General features: G+C 36.1%; 2 protein-coding genes across 3 annotated transcripts; both read left to right on the top strand.

The window, feature by feature from the left end:
* Nucleotides 1-10194: 10194 nt before the first annotated feature.
* Nucleotides 10195-11150, top strand: LOC120416093 (uncharacterized). 2 transcript variants are annotated; one of them, XR_008212265.1, is made up of 3 exons: nucleotides 10195-10345; nucleotides 10404-10662; nucleotides 10720-11150. XR_008212265.1 is itself a non-coding variant. In XM_039577777.2 (2 exons), the coding sequence occupies exons 1-2, from the start codon at nucleotides 10622-10624 to the stop codon at nucleotides 11075-11077; spliced, it is 399 nt and encodes a 132-aa protein (XP_039433711.1). In that variant the 5' UTR covers nucleotides 10195-10621; the 3' UTR covers nucleotides 11078-11150. The 2 variants fall into 2 exon arrangements, 1 of the variants encoding a protein (XP_039433711.1); XM_039577777.2 differs by having other exon boundaries at nucleotides 10195-10662.
* Nucleotides 11151-14558: 3408 nt separating this feature from the next.
* On the top strand, nucleotides 14559-15606 carry LOC120416092 (60S ribosomal protein L23). The gene is made up of 3 exons (XM_039577776.2): nucleotides 14559-14694; nucleotides 14876-14959; nucleotides 15131-15606. The coding sequence occupies exons 1-3, from the start codon at nucleotides 14682-14684 to the stop codon at nucleotides 15454-15456; spliced, it is 423 nt and encodes a 140-aa protein (XP_039433710.1). The 5' UTR covers nucleotides 14559-14681; the 3' UTR covers nucleotides 15457-15606.
* Nucleotides 15607-15672: the final 66 nt, after the last annotated feature.

Genomic DNA, 15672 nt, shown 5'->3' with positions numbered 1-15672 from the left:
AAGCGCCATCGCGCTTGTGGTACTAGCTGCAGCAGCAATAATTTACATGCTGGGTAAATTTTTTGTCAAACACGTGCAAAGAACGGCAACGGCCGCCGCGAGTCGTGAGACTAGGTTGAATAATATCGCTACGCAGCGATAAGTGAACATTGATTTAAACAAAGAGAAGAAAGTTTGTGAATAAACATTTAAAATCAAATTGAAAAAAAAATCAGTAGAAAAAGCATGATGAACATGAAGAGTGAAAGTGAAAAATTGAAAATTAATATCTAAAAAAAAAGGAAGCAGGATGAACACAAAAAGTGAAAGTGAAAAATTGAAAATTAATATCTAAAAAAAATTTTTGTGATGATATTGATGACAAAAAAAAATATCACAACAGCAAGAGGAGCGTCGGTTGTGAGTACGGTCCGTACTACCACAATCCGGATGTAGACTCTATCCTGAAAACAAGAGAAATAAAACAAATCAGGGAAGCGCCGGTTGTGGGAACGGTCGGTTCCGTCACAACCCGGGTTGCAGGCCCTTGGCAATTCAACAAGCATCAAACATCAAATGAGCAGGAGAGCAATGGTTGTGAGAACGGGCGGTTCTGACACAAGCCATATGCAGATCCTCAAGGCGAACACCATCAATAACCAACCAACATCTCATCGCAGAAGGGAAGCGTCGGTTGTGGGAACGGTCGGTTCCGTCACAACCCGATAAGCAGGCCCTGGGAAAATGATTGGATCAACTGGAGATGTCCGAATCATCAAAGCGTGAGAATACTTTAAATGGAACTACATTTTGAAAAGTTATCAAAAATATTAAATAATTTATCAAAAGCCCCAACTAGGAGGTATAGAAATAGTACATTAATTGCCAAATTACACGAGGCTTAACAAGTATATAATGCAGCAATAATCGAGATAGAACTCTATAAGGAGTCGGAACAATTACAATTATTGAAGAATTTAAGATATCTCTACGGAGAAGCATATACAAAACTTACGGCACGGCTCGATAATAATATTGAGCCGCTTTCTTTTAAAAATTTAGTGAACGTAATACTAACAATTAATAAGCTATACAGAAAGGTAAAAATGGCGAATACATTAGATTTGTCATTAGCTATTCGCGTCGTGGGTAAATACGACGGCGACGCAGCCGAGTTGGAAAACTGGCTCAACGACGTGACGGTTCTCCGAGCGGGGCAATCAACTGTCGATGAAGCGGTGTTTGTTCAATTTATGAACAACCGTTTAACTGGTGCTGCCCGCGGTGAGTTAACGGGAATAGCTACCATTATAGAAGCACGAAATACCTTAAGATCGCGATTTGGGATTAAATTAACTCCAGTTGCCGTGACAGCCGAGTTACGGGGGTTGAAACAAAAAGGCAAATCTTTAGTCGATTTCGGGAATGAAATCGAGAAAGTGGCAGCTAGGTTAGCCGCAGCGTGGGTATCGAAACAACCACAACTTTTCCCAACTGAGGCAGTCACGCGGCCCATAGTCGAACCAATTGCTGTAGAAGCTTTTATAAATGGTCTTAAGGATCAATCGAAAGTATTGCAAATGCGGTCAAGGAATCCGGAAACCTTAACCAAAGCATTGTCGGATGCTCTGGAGATACATGCGCAGCCCATGCCCGAGGAAGTCATGTGGACCTATGCCAGTTATAGCCCAAGTAACATTTTAGGCTTTATCAAAGCTGTCACAACCGCTATAAAACCTATCAGCCAAAACCAACATTAAAACCCCTTAGTCGTAACAAACTCCCCAGAACCTTGATAAACCTCTGTTAAAACCCAAAAGGACCTCCGCAAAAGGTTGTTACGGCCTACTTATAAAACCTACATAGGAGTTCAAGGCTTTACAACTGAATCCTAACAACATCCTCAAAGCCTTGATAAAACCTTTGTTAAAACCTAGTCAGGAGTTATGGAAAAATGACATTTCACACGTCTTCAAACGTCTTATGCCAAATAGGTTTTATTTTGGCAAAAATAAGTCTTCGTCTTGCCAAATGAAACTATGGAGATGGTTGTCAAAAATGGCGATGATAAATAATAGATATTATTTGGATTAATTTGAAAGCTTATTTCTCACAATTGATGGCTCAAATTCAGCTGCGGTTGAAATTTTATTGATAAATGTAGTGGAGATAGAGCCAAAAAATTCAACTCGCTTCATCAAAAATCAATATTTTGTAATCATAGTGTTTAATGTTAAAACATATTTTATTGCAATTCATTGAAAAAAATGTTCAAAATATTTTTAAACATCTATCGCTATATAAATCATACCAGAATTTCAGCATAAATGTGTGTTTTTATCAAATTTAAATCAAATTTTTCAGTTTTCTATTTTTTCAACCAAGATGGCGGTCAATCATATTCAATCAGAGCACGCGTCTAGCGCCATATTTATGCACAGCTATTTGGCCGCGATAAATGCTCTTTAAGGAGCTTATGGTTTTAAGTGAGCTTTTTACGTGCCTAATGGCACTTGACAGCTACAACACCCTAGGTTTTAACAAAGCATGCGATAAAACCGTTTAGCATGGCATTGCCATCTGGTTTTCAAGCCTCTGTTAAAACTTTCATAAAACCTTATTGAAAGCCAGTCGGCTTTTATTTAAAACCGGTTTTATGTCCGAGGCATAAAACCCTGTTAGAACCTATTAATTAGCTCTTGCTTGTTGGTTGCGGTGAATGCCTAAATAAAACTATTAGGCAATCAAGATGCTACAATAAACCCTTAATAAAACTTGGTGGTGGCTAGTTGGTTTAAAAATGTTACTTGGGAGTAACCCAGGTTTCCGAGGCCGAGGCCGAGGAAAACGTAATAAAAACAGAGGAAATCGTGGTTATCAAAATAACCAAAATAGAAACTATGAACAACAAAATGGTAATCAGCAAGGTTACAATAACCAGCAGCAGCAAGGCTACAACTCGAATCGAGGCCACCGTGGAAATCGAGGTTATCAACATAACCGAGGAGGTGGTAATCGAGGAGTTGCTAACGTGGTTCAGGAAGATCCGCGACCCCAACAGCAGCAACAACTACAACCTCAGCAACCACGTGAAGAGGTTAATGTAGGCGAGTTTTTTCGTGCATAGTTCAAATGCCGAAAGAGCCCTACGCCTAAAATTTAAAATTAATAACTCGGAAATTTCGTTAATAGTAGACAGTGGAGCATCTTGTTGTTTACTAGACATAAATTATTTACCCCAAAAATTTCGTGAAAAAATCAATGCTACGCAGTCCATAGAGGTTCGTGGTTTAAACGGAGTTACGCACACTCTTGGCACTGTATCATTGTTTATAGAATATAATGGTTATGAATACCCCATAACATTTCATATTGTTGAAAACCTATCACCTTCTATAGTAGGATTGGTTGGAATGAATTTTTTAAGAAAGTTCGGAGCAGTAATAGATTTTGAAAATTCTACTATGATTTTACGGGAACCATTGTTCCATGAAAACTTCGTTATACCCGCAAGAACGGAAGTAGTAACATTTATTGAAACAAGTTTTAAGGAGGATTTAGTTATTTTAAATCAAGAAATAGAACCTTTAGTTTTTATAGCTAATGCGTTAGTTTCTCCGGTCAACGGAAAGATTCCGGTTAGACTGATGAATTTGAAAAATAAAGCTGTAAAGGTAAATGACTTGAAACTTTTGGCCAAACCTTTTAAAAATTATGATTTGATAAAAATAGGTAGTGCTTATCCTCATAATGTAGACAGAGCAAACAAACTTTTATCAGAATTAAATTTTGATGGAATTAATGAAAAAGATAAAGTTGAAATTACTAAACTTTGTTTGAAATTTAGTGATATATTTTGTTTAACAGATGACAAAATAACTGTTACAAAAATTTATCAGCCATCTTTGAAAGTTAAACCGGATACACAACCAGTGTATACCCGTCCATATAAGTTACCACAATCTCAGCGTGATGAGGTACAGAGACAAGTTGATAAAATGCTAAACGACAATATAATCGAAGAGACTGTATCAGAATGGAATAGTCCTTTGTTATTAGTTCCTAAGAAATCAACTGACGATAGTAAAAAATGGCGGTTAGTCATAGATTATCGTAAGTTAAACAACGTTTTACAGGATGATAAATTTCCACTTCCAAATATTGAGGAAGTTATAGAATCTTTAGCAGGAGCAAAATATTTTTCGCATTTGGATCTAACTCAAGGTTATTATCAATGTGAGATAAGACCGGAGGACAGATCCTGTACTTCATTTTGTACTAATAGGGGACAGTACCAAATGACTCGTCTACCTATGGGTTTAAAAAATAGTCCTTCAATTTTCTCAAGATTGATGACCGTTGCAATGGCTGGTCTCAATATGGAAAGGTGTTTAGTTTATCTTGATGATATAATCGTCTTTGGCAAAACACTTGAAGATCACAATCGAAATCTTTTTGATGTTTTCGAACGATTACGACAAACTAATTTGAAATTAAACCCGTTGAAATGTAACTTTTTGAAGAAGGAGTTGATCTATTTGGGTCATACTGTTTCTGAAGAAGGTATCAAACCAGATCCTTCGAAAATTGAAATAATTAAAAAATGGAGCAGCCCTAAAACGGCTGATGAAGTAAAGAGATTTGTAGCTTTTTCTAATTACTATAGAAAGCACATCAAAAATTTTGCCAAACTTTGCAGTCCTTTAAATAGACTAACAAGAAAAGGTGTAGATTTTGAGTGGTCGGAAGAATGTGAAAACAGTTTCCAACATTTGAAAAATTGTTTTATTACTCCACCAATATTAGATTATCCAGATTTTTCGGATAAAAACACATTTACTTTACACACAGATGCATCAGGAAAAGCTATTGGTGCTGTTTTAAGCAACCAAAATGGTAGACCTATTGCATTTGCGAGTAAAGCATTGAATAAAGCTGAGATAAACTACAGCACAATTGAAAAAGAACTACTTGGAGTGGTTTGGGCAATCAGACATTTCAGACCATATTTGTATGGGAGAAGATTTGATGTTTATTCAGACCACCGTCCTTTAGTTTATTTATTCACATTAACTGACCCTTCGAGTAGATTAACCAAATTTCGGTTAGCACTCGAAGAATATAAATTTGATGTCATATACAAAAAGGGATCAGAAAACGTGATAGCGGACGCGTTGTCACGTATTTCTATTGAAGATCTCCAGGCACTTACGCCTCAAATAAATTTTGTGTGTACAAGAGCACAAAATAAAAATAAAATTAAATCAGCTGAGAAAAATGAAGATAAAAGTAAGGTTGCAACAGATTACATACAAATCCAAATTGGAAGTAATGAAAATGAATTTAAGATTGAGGATGGAACTCTGATTATTAACCCTAAAACGTCAATATCTCACCTACGGGGAGTATTGAAACGACTAGTGGTGTTTACAGAAAAGAATCCGATAAAAGGCCTAGTCGTGCAAAATACGCAGACATATAAAAAAATAAAAGAGCAAATAGAAGCTCTAAAAATAAATGGTATACCACCTATCATTGTAATAGGAAATGAAATAAAACATGTTGAAAATAAAGATGAGCAACAACTTATCATTAATAATTACCACATATTGCCAACTGCAGGGCATGCTGGTATAAAACGAACACAAAATACCATCAAACAAAGATATTACTGGAAATCCATGGACCAGGATATCTCAAATTTTATTAAAAAGTGTGTGAAATGCCAACAAAATAAGTCTTTCCGCACAAAAGTACCTATGACAATGACAAGCACAGCAAAAACTGCTTTTGAAAAAATATTTTTGGACATTGTTGGTCCATTATTACCAGACGCCTACGGGAATCAGTACATACTGACTACCCAGTGCGATCTGTCAAAATTCATAACTGCAACGCCAATTATTGACAAGTCAACAAATGCAGTGGCCAAAGCATTTGTTGAAGCAATAATTTTAAATTATGGCGTTCCCGACCAAATATTGACGGACAGAGGTACAGAATTCATGTCCTCTGTTTTCACAAAAATTTGTGATATGCTGAAAATTGAGAAACTCAATTCAACAGCATATCACCATGAAACAATTGGAGCGTTAGAAAATTCGCATAAAGTGCTTGGGAATTTTCTACGAATCCAAACAAATAATTCTTATGGATATTGGTCTGCTTGGGTGCCGTATTATAAATTCGCTTATAATACAACTGTGCACAGCGCAACCAGTAAAACTCCATACGAGTTAGTATACGGAAAATTGTGCAATCTTCCAACTGAGTTACAAGGAGAAACAGAAATAAGTCCTGTGTATAACATAGATGACTATTCTGCTATTCTAAAATTTAAAATTCAAACATCGCAAAAACAAGCACGCGATTGTTTACTAAAAGCCAAACAAAACCGAACAAAAAAAGACACAAACAAAACTGATCGTTATGTTATTAACGATCTAGTTCTTGTAAGAAATGAAACAGGTTCAAAATTAGAACAAAAATTTGACGGACCATACAAAGTCTTGGAAGATTTAGGTGTAAACCTAAAGATTCAAATTAATAATAAAATAGATATTATTCACAAAAATAGAGTTAGAAAATTCATTTAAAAAAAAGAGGGAAAGAAGACAACAAAAAAATAATAATAATAATAATAATAATAATAAAATTGAAAAATACAAAATTTAATATTTCTATTGTAACAAAACATAAACACACACACATATAAATTATATTGTAACAAGACACATATATTGTAACTCTATTATAGTTACACACTAAATCATAATACATTAAAAATAATCACTATAGGATAATTTTTAATTTCTCCAAGAAGAGGCGTGTAGTGGGTCGACACATGCAACGTATCATTTAACGCTGACTCAAATTACAACACTTGAGTCAGTAACAAATTATTTATGTTCTACTTCTTGGGCGACCTTCTTGTGGCCCACATTCTGTGACACTTTGAAGTCAGCAGTTGCTTTCCGTGTTGTGTTTAACACTGACCCTCTTTGGTGGGTACCAGATGTTGACAAACATGCACCAAGCACTTTGTTATATTCAAGCGACCACCGAAAGAGTACTCGATGGTAAATAGCCAAAAAGTAGGTGTGGCTTATTAGCCATCTTGTTCTAGGAATTCACCACAGCCAACAAGGCTTAAGTTTAAGTTAGCAATAAGTTTGAAGTTAAAATAAAGATCATTCCTAGTTCCACCGTCAACCGTGTTAGATGTCTCATTTGTATCACCTTACCCTCCTTACATAACAGGGACGTCACTCCGCGATAACACACTAAAACGCACAAAAACTAGCTCGAAAAGCATCAACGCTACTCATCGTGCCGAGTTTTCACATAACGCCACCTTAAAGCAAGTTATCGTAATAAAAATAATTTTACGAAAAAAAAATGCTGAAAAACATTTTTTTTGTCGCAAGCTGTATTTGACAAAACCAAACTTGGCACCATAAAGGCAAACGCCAAATCAGTACAAAATTGCTGCTGGATTTTTCCGGAAACAAAAAGTATTTCGAGGTAAAATATATTAATTTAGAAGATTTTTTTTTGCGTTCTTGTAATTTTTGAATTTTTTTAGGTTTTTAGCTGGGTGCTGAAAAGACAAAATGCGTAACGTGATTTTCGAATGCTCTCCACTACTCCTCACTAATACAACTGCACTACAGCTGTAAACATAAACAAAGTAGATGCACTGACGAACTGACGTGCCACCCCATACATATTTCTGAGAAAATTCTGACCGCAAATTCTCCAGCGAACACCAACTCCATCTACCTTCAGGTTCGCTGAACTAATTCTCTCTTCCACACGTGTTTTCGATATTGCTACAATGCTTCAATTTGTAATCTGCGTCGTTTCAAAAAAGTATGCGCTCAGAACGATTTTAGAGCGCGCTGTTCGTTTCGGCGAAAGCGTGTGTCAGTTTACGTTGGATTCAACAATACATTGCATGTAAACATTGGCGCGAAGCGAGAGAAGAGAGCTAGTAAAGAGAGGGAAGAGAGAAAAATCGGTTGACAGATTGTTCGCTAGAAGTGACTTGTTTTGAAACATTTTGGAGCTGTTGATGTTAGACTTTTCGCTGACAAAATTAAGTACTTCGCTCGTGTTTTGTTCATAGACTAAACGATGGGCGGCCAAAAGAGGCCTTTTTTGTTTTCCACGGGACGAAAAATTGCGTCAGAAGTGGGCTGAATTTAGTGAATCGTATGAGCATCCAAATGGCACTTTTGAATGTTTCAGAAGTTCGACGCCATCAACTTTTTTTTATTTCTGACAAAATAAATTATTGATCGATTACAATACTTGCTATTTCTTGGGAGCATTTTGCGAACAGTAAATTGGTTCCGCTTTGACAGTTCTGAATTGAGGCCGCTTTGCGAACGACTATTCAGCACCCAGGTTTTTAGAACCGCAAATTTTAAAAAAAAAATTCATGTGTTTTTGGGTTTTTTGTTTGTTTTTGTATTCTATTTAAAAAATTTTGAATCTTTTAGGTTTTTTTTCTATGATAGCATGGATTTTTATTTTAAAACATTCTGATTTTTTTATGATTGTTGATTTGTTTAAATATTTTTGTTAAAAACAGCATCTAATTCCATCGTTCTTCTAATGTTTGCATATCAGCATTATTTTTTAAGGTTGAATTACAGTTCATTAAAAGCATTTTCAACTGAAATCGAGTTATAAATAGCTCAATACACTCAAAATCAGAAGTACCCTTCAAAAAGGGTTCTATCTACCCTTTATCTGTCATCCCAAGTAAAACAAACCCTTTTTGAGGGTTACTTCCATCCTTTTTTCAAGTTTACCGGTAGTAACCCTTTGCAAAAGGGTGACGACGGGTAAACTTGAAAAAAAGGGTGGAAGTAACCCTCAAAAAGGGTTTTTTTTCTTTGGGATGACAGATAAAGGGTAGATAGAACCCTTTTTGCGGGGTACTTCTGATTTTGAGTGTAGGAAGTTAGCAAGCCAATTTCTATCAAAGGTTTTACGAAACAAGTTGTTTATATTAGAGAACCTGGAGTTTATTATAGAACGGACAATTTAAATTAAAAGTACCAATTGAAGCACGAGAACTGTCAAATGGAGGTACATACTAATCGAGCAAAAGACAATGGATTTTGAATTGCTTCGGTGTTTCCCTGATCAGTGAAGACACCTAAAGCGTAAATTCTACACTGAAACTAAAATCATGATAGAATTTGTATGCCAATTGCATATAAACGCGCTTTAAATTTGCGTTACAATTTCCATGGTGCAGCCTCATGAACATCATATGCTAAAGTATAATTATTAGCCCGGGTCAAAAAAAATAAAGTTGCTCAAATCAAAAATTATATGAGATTGCCCGAAAGAGTACTCAAAATGGAGGCTCAGGCCAAAATTTCAGCCCATTTGGTTGAAAACTGGCTTGCCTTGAGCAGGAACAAGTTTAAATGGGAATTAACCCGTAAAACTGGAGCATTTAGGTAAATTGCTCTGTACAAGTCAGCCGTTAACAAATGACGACTTTTGCATACCATGGGGTCCTAGGGGATGGTCTGGGGAACAATTCCTCCAAAGGGTGCAAGACGATCCGAGGCCCCTGGTCTTGCCTTGAACCGGATTCATTCCGGCGTCGCAGAAATTCTCATGGTCCCAGCAAAATGTATAGGGAAAAATCAAAGCACACTAAGAAGGCTGCCTCGATCAGAGGACGCCACATGGCAATCAGACACCACGTGGCCGGAAAATAACTTCAAATTCGACTTCAAAATTACATTTAGCGTTGTTAAGGTGTTTTTAAACAAATATCTGGATGAATAAAGTGTCCTAGGAATAACAAAACCACTTTAAAAGCAAAAATTGATGATACCCTCCTGCCACGTGGTGGCTGATTGTCATGTGGCGTCCTCTGATCGAGGCAGCCTTCTTAGTGTGCTTTGATTATTCCCTATACATTTAGCTGGGACCATGAGAATTTCTGCGACGCCGGAATAAATCCGGTTCAAGACAAGACCAGGGGCCTCGGATCGCCTTGCACCCTTCGGAGGAATTGTTCCCCAGACCATCCCCTAGGACCCCATGGTATGCAAAAGTCGTCATTTGTTAACGGCTGACTTGTACAGAGCAATTTACCTAAATGCTCCAGTTTTACGGGTTAATTCCCATTTAAACTTGTTCCATTTAAACTTGTGCTTTTTCACATGGAATTTATATGCGGAGTTAACAAGGTGTAAGAAATCGATCTCATGCGACGCATTTTTTCATGATTTGCTTTGAAGTCTCATTCGAAGCACAAAAATGGCGAAGTTAGTGCCAAATTTTGCTGCTGCTTTGGAATTTTGAAAATCAATTGGATTTATGGCAATATTAGGTGAGTATTTGGTAATTACTTAAGCTATAGTTTAGATACAACATTATCTTAATTTTAGTAGTGACTACGGATGTGCCAGTGTCTTAGGAACCGCGGTAGTGGCGATCCATCGGATTTGTTATCTGGAAGGTGTTGGTTGGAGCCGGTTGTTGCGCCGCAGCAGCAGCAGCATCAAAAGAAGGTTCCCGTCCAAACCGTTTGCTTTGAATCCGCTGTCATGGGCGCCGACGGTGTCTATTCCGTCGTAAACCACTTGATGCAGAGATAGGAACAAAAATGGTCTCGTCGATTGGCAGAGATGTCGTTAAGCTCAGCGGGTAAAAAGGTAAAAAAATCTTAAATAGAATTTTGAACAAATACTTTCTTCTTTGAAGGAAAACCAAATTCCTCGGGTTTGGCCACCCCGTCGGATTGCGCCCTTCGGCTGCTGGCACTACTTCACCGTTTCCATGTTGCTGCCAACCGCCAACACCGCTCTCAGCAATCACCGCCTTCAGTTGGTCCCGCTCCCGGGATATTCTGCACCAGATTGCTTGTTGTTGTTGCCGGTCTTCGGGATTGGTTACCACGTCGAATTGCGCTCGACCCTCTGAACGGGACTGTTGGCCCTCCGCGGCCGGGTTCGTACTCTTCGGCCGATTCACGCTGCCACGGCATCATCCGGGAACCGCACCGACGGCAGTAGTTTTCGTCTCGCTGACCGAAGTGTCTTCGTTGTCATATTTGAAGTAGGCAGATTTGGCAAAGATTCGGACCAGAACAAAATCTCACGGAGTGTATATTTTATCATAATTTATGCAGAATGTAAATATATAATTCAAAATATTTATAACTGATAAATAATAAAATTGAAAATTGTATTATTAATTAATCTTTATTATATAGGAAATAAAATAGGAATTTTATCCAAAAACAAGTCTAATACAATCAAAATGTCGAAGTTCTTAAAAACCATATCAAGGGTCTGTTAGAAACTATGAATTCTAGACATTTATGTTATATGTGGCTGCATATTGCCAGATTTTTCTATCTGTGAGCATTGCATATAACGTTCATGTGCCGTGCACATATATTTTATATGCGATAGCAAATTTCGAATTTGTATCCGTTTACATGCAGTGCTCATACAGTTTATATGCAAGGCACTTACCGTTTATTTGCAAGAGCACTCTGCAAAAATCTATATGCAAAACTAATAGCATCATGATATTTATTTCAGTGTAATACGTTTAAATTAACGAGCATTCAAATTAGTGGACATTCGAAGTAGCGAAATTCAAATTAACGAATCCGCTCTGTAGTGCGTATCCAGGTTTTTAAGCGAAGATGGCGTTCGAATGGTGAACGCCCTTAATGTCAAAATTGCGCAGTAGCACCAACATTAAGGCTGATACGCAGATGGGAAGGAACGCAAAACTCCATTCCAAAAATCGCCCAAGAAACGGTCAAGGAAAGGGTCACGAAAAGATTTTTCTTAAGCGGTACGCAGCTGCAAAGTAACAGAAACGGAAAGATTGCGTTTGACGTTTCTTCGCGCGGTGCTTGTTTGTAATATGTTTTGATGAAAAAATCAAAGAATTGTAATTTTCCTTTTTGAATGCGACATATTTTGTATTGGATATAATATTGCGGTATTTAAAATTCCCGCCAAATCTCAAAAAGCAGAATAATGAAACTAAAAGGACAGATTTAGTTTTTTGGTCGAAATGGAGTAAAAAAAGAAGTTGTCTTTATAGATGTCGGCCATCGTGTCACCAACAATTTATTGCTAGTACCAACCAGCTACCTCTGGATTATGCACTGTCCGATTTATCCACACTCGCGGGACCAAGATGAAGTACTTGACAAAAATCATACAAATATCTATGTTCTTCCTGAAAATACAATAATAATCTGAAATTTAGAAATCCAACCAAACAATAAATTCAAAAATATGAAAAAAACAAACATTTCAGAAATTTCAAATAACATTTTTTTTATAATAAAGAAAATTTCAACAAAAATCTGAAATTTGGAAATTCAAAATTAAAAAAATGCAGAATTGAATAATAATTATAATATTAAAGTTTTTATAAATTCAATAGCTCAAAAATGTTAAAATTCGAAACGAATGTACAAGTCTGAATTCAAAAAGTTTGAAAACATAGAAATTCGTAAATACAAATTTCCGAAAACCTCGAACAATCAAAAACTCTATTCTTTCCAAAATTTAAAAAAAATTAAGAGTTTGAAAATTTAAAAAAAATTAAGAATTTAAGAATTTAAGAATTTAAGAATTTAAGAATTTAAGAATTTAAGAATTTAAGAATTTAAGAATTTAAGAATTTAAGAATTTAAGAATTTAAGAATTTAAGAATTTAAGAATTTAAGAATTTAAGAATTTAAGAATTTAAGAATTTAAGAATTTAAGAATTTAAGAATTTAAGAATTTAAGAATTTAAGAATTTAAGAATTTAAGAATTTAAGAATTTAAGAATTTAAGAATTTAAGAATTTAAGAATTTAAGAATTTAAGAATTTAAGAATTTAAGAATTTAAGAATTTAAGAATTTAAGAATTTAAGAATTTAAGAATTTAAGAATTTAAGAATTTAAGAATTTAGGAATTTAAGAATTTAAGAATTTAAGAATTTAAGAATTTAAGAATTTAAGAATTTAAGAATTTAAGAATTTAAGAATTTAAGAATTTAAGAATTTAAGAATTTAAGAATTTAAGAATTTAAGAATTTAAGAATTTAAGAATTTAAGAATTTAAGAATTTAAGAATTTAAGAATTTAAGAATTTAAGAATTTAAGAATTTAAGAATTTAAGAATTTAAGAATTTAAGAATTTAAGAATTTAAGAATTTAAGAATTTAAGAATTTAAGAATTTAAGAATTTAAGAATTTAAGAATTTAAGAATTTAAAAATTCAAGAAAAAATCAATTGTACCAGCCTTGTTTTATAATTTCCAAATTTACTAATTTCCTGATTTCCTAGTTTCCGAATATCCTAATTTCCTAATTTCCTAATTTACATATTTCCAAATTTCTTAACTTCCTATCTTCATAAACTCCTAATTTCCTAGTTTCCGAATTTCCTAACTTCCTAATTTCCTGATTTCCTAATTTCCTGATTCCTATTTTCCTAACTTCTTAATTTCCTAACTTTCTAACTTCTTAATTTCCAAATTTCCTAGTTTCCTGATATCCTAATTTCCCAATTTCCTAACTTCCACACTTCCTAATATCCTAATTTCCTAACTTCCTAATTTCCTAGTTTCCTAATTTAAAAATTTCCTGATTTCCAAATTTCCTAACTTTCTAACTTCCTAATTTCCTCATTTCCAAATTTCCTAACTTCCTAACATCCTAATTTCCTTTCATATTAATTTCCTTGTTTCTTTATATCATAATTTCCTAATTTTCTTATTTTCTATATTTAACTAATTTGCTAATATAATACTTTCCAAAGTTCCGAATTCCCTGGTTTCCTAATTTCCTTATTTTTTGATTTCCTCATTTCATGATAACATAATTTTTTGATTTCCTTATTTCATAATTACATTTTTTTTAATTTTAGTTTTTATAGTTTCAGAATTTAAGAATTTCTAATTTTTTATTTTTTTTATAAATAAATTTTCAATTATTGATTTCTTAATTTTGTTCATAATTGTTGTTGTTTTTGAATAAACATTTTGAATCTATTTAATTCCGATTTAATTTTAACTTTGAATATTTTTAATCTTTTTATTTTTTCCTCGAAAGAACCTCAAGCGCGCACACCGTCAATCGCGCTCATACCGAACTGTCAACTTTTCTTGGGGGGGTCACGAAAAGAACACGCAACATTTCTTGACCGCGTTCCTTCCGATCAGCATACCGTACTTTAGAAAAAAAAATGTGGCTGTCATGCCATGGCACAATTTTTCCGTAATGTTGGTACCACTGCGTGATTTTGACATTCCGGGCGTTCACTATTCGAACGCCATCTTCGCTTAAAAACCTCGAAACCTGTGCGTTCAAATTTAAAAGATTTTCATTCAAACAACATTGATCTTTTTGTCAATTTTTAGGAGTACAAATTGAATTAGCTTCTCAAAAGGCATCAAACATATTTCTTAATGTCAAATTTGAAAACTTTTAATGAAAATCCTGTTCAGCCAGACCTCGCCCACACCTCATTGCACCAGTGCCCATCAAGTTCGGCAAAGCTCGCTGGGCAGTTTCGTTTCCTGCGATCCACCACCTGGGTCCACGTCTTTTGACAGGTTGAGTTCCGGCTGTCGTCGCTGTCGTTCTTTTTGCGGCATCTTTGCTAGTGTCGAGCACACATTCAATTTTTCTGCCAGCTAAACAATGTCGAAAAGAGGTAATTTTGAGCCAATTTCCGTTCGAATTTGTGCCCAAACTGTGCCGGAAGTGTCCCAGCTCGAGTGGGTGCTGAATTTTGGCTGGTTTCGCGGTGGAAACTTCGAAAATCGGTGATTGTTAAATTTTGTGATGATGGCTAATGTGGATTTTGTTTCTCTTGTCTCTCTTCTGCAACACAGGACGAGGAGGATCCGCGGGAGGAAAGTTCCGCATCTCGCTGGGTCTGCCAGTCGGAGCCGTCATCAACTGCGCCGACAACACAGGTGAGTTTCGACGGAAACGGAAGTGTTGTGATTCGTTTTTTGGTGGTGATGGTGGTTATTCGGGGGGTGCAATCGCCTACTGTGGTGTTGTTTTGGTTGCTTAACCTCAAACGCGTTTGTAAACACACACTGGTACTAAAAGTGGTTCCTTTCTTTTCCGGTTCCCAACAGGTGCCAAGAACCTGTACGTGATCGCAGTCCATGGCATCCGTGGTCGTCTGAACCGTCTGCCCGCTGCTGGCGTCGGCGACATGTTCGTGGCCACCGTCAAGAAGGGTAAGCCGGAACTCCGTAAGAAGGTCATGCCCGCGGTCGTGATCCGGCAGCGGAAACCGTTCCGCAGGCGAGACGGTGTCTTCCTATACTTTGAGGACAACGCCGGGGTCATAGTGAACAACAAGGGCGAAATGAAGGGCTCGGCCATCACCGGTCCCGTGGCGAAGGAATGTGCCGATCTGTGGCCCCGTATCGCGTCGAACGCCGGTTCGATAGCGTAAGGTTTGAAATGGCAGGAGAATTTGTTTTTTGCTGGATGAGATGTTTTGTGGACAGTAACATCAAGGAAGAGCGAGAATCGGGATGCGGATATTGGAACGAACAATAAAAGGCCACACAGAATGGAAGTGAGAAAAGTTCAAAACACTAAATCGTCTGCGTTCTTGTCTGTGCAAACCCGTTGATGACCTCCGATGGGGAAGTGATTATGAAAAAGT

The sequence above is a fragment of the Culex pipiens genome, chromosome 2, assembly GCF_016801865.2.
Source record: "Culex pipiens pallens isolate TS chromosome 2, TS_CPP_V2, whole genome shotgun sequence".
In the NCBI taxonomy this organism is placed as follows: domain Eukaryota; kingdom Metazoa; phylum Arthropoda; class Insecta; order Diptera; family Culicidae; genus Culex; species Culex pipiens.
Note: the sequence above shows the minus strand (reverse complement) of the source record. Positions and strands in the feature narration are given on the sequence as shown.

Excerpts from the sequence above, each read along its gene's own strand:
- LOC120416093 (XM_039577777.2), top strand. The coding sequence starts at position 10,622 with ATGGTCTCGTCGATTGGCAGAGATGTCGTTAAGCTCAGCGG. Across the intron at positions 10,663-10,719 it reads GATGTCGTTAAGCTCAGCGG|GAAAACCAAATTCCTCGGGT; the intron begins GTAAAAAGGTAA and ends TCTTCTTTGAAG.
- LOC120416092 (XM_039577776.2), top strand. Across the intron at positions 14,960-15,130 it reads CAACTGCGCCGACAACACAG|GTGCCAAGAACCTGTACGTG; the intron begins GTGAGTTTCGAC and ends GGTTCCCAACAG.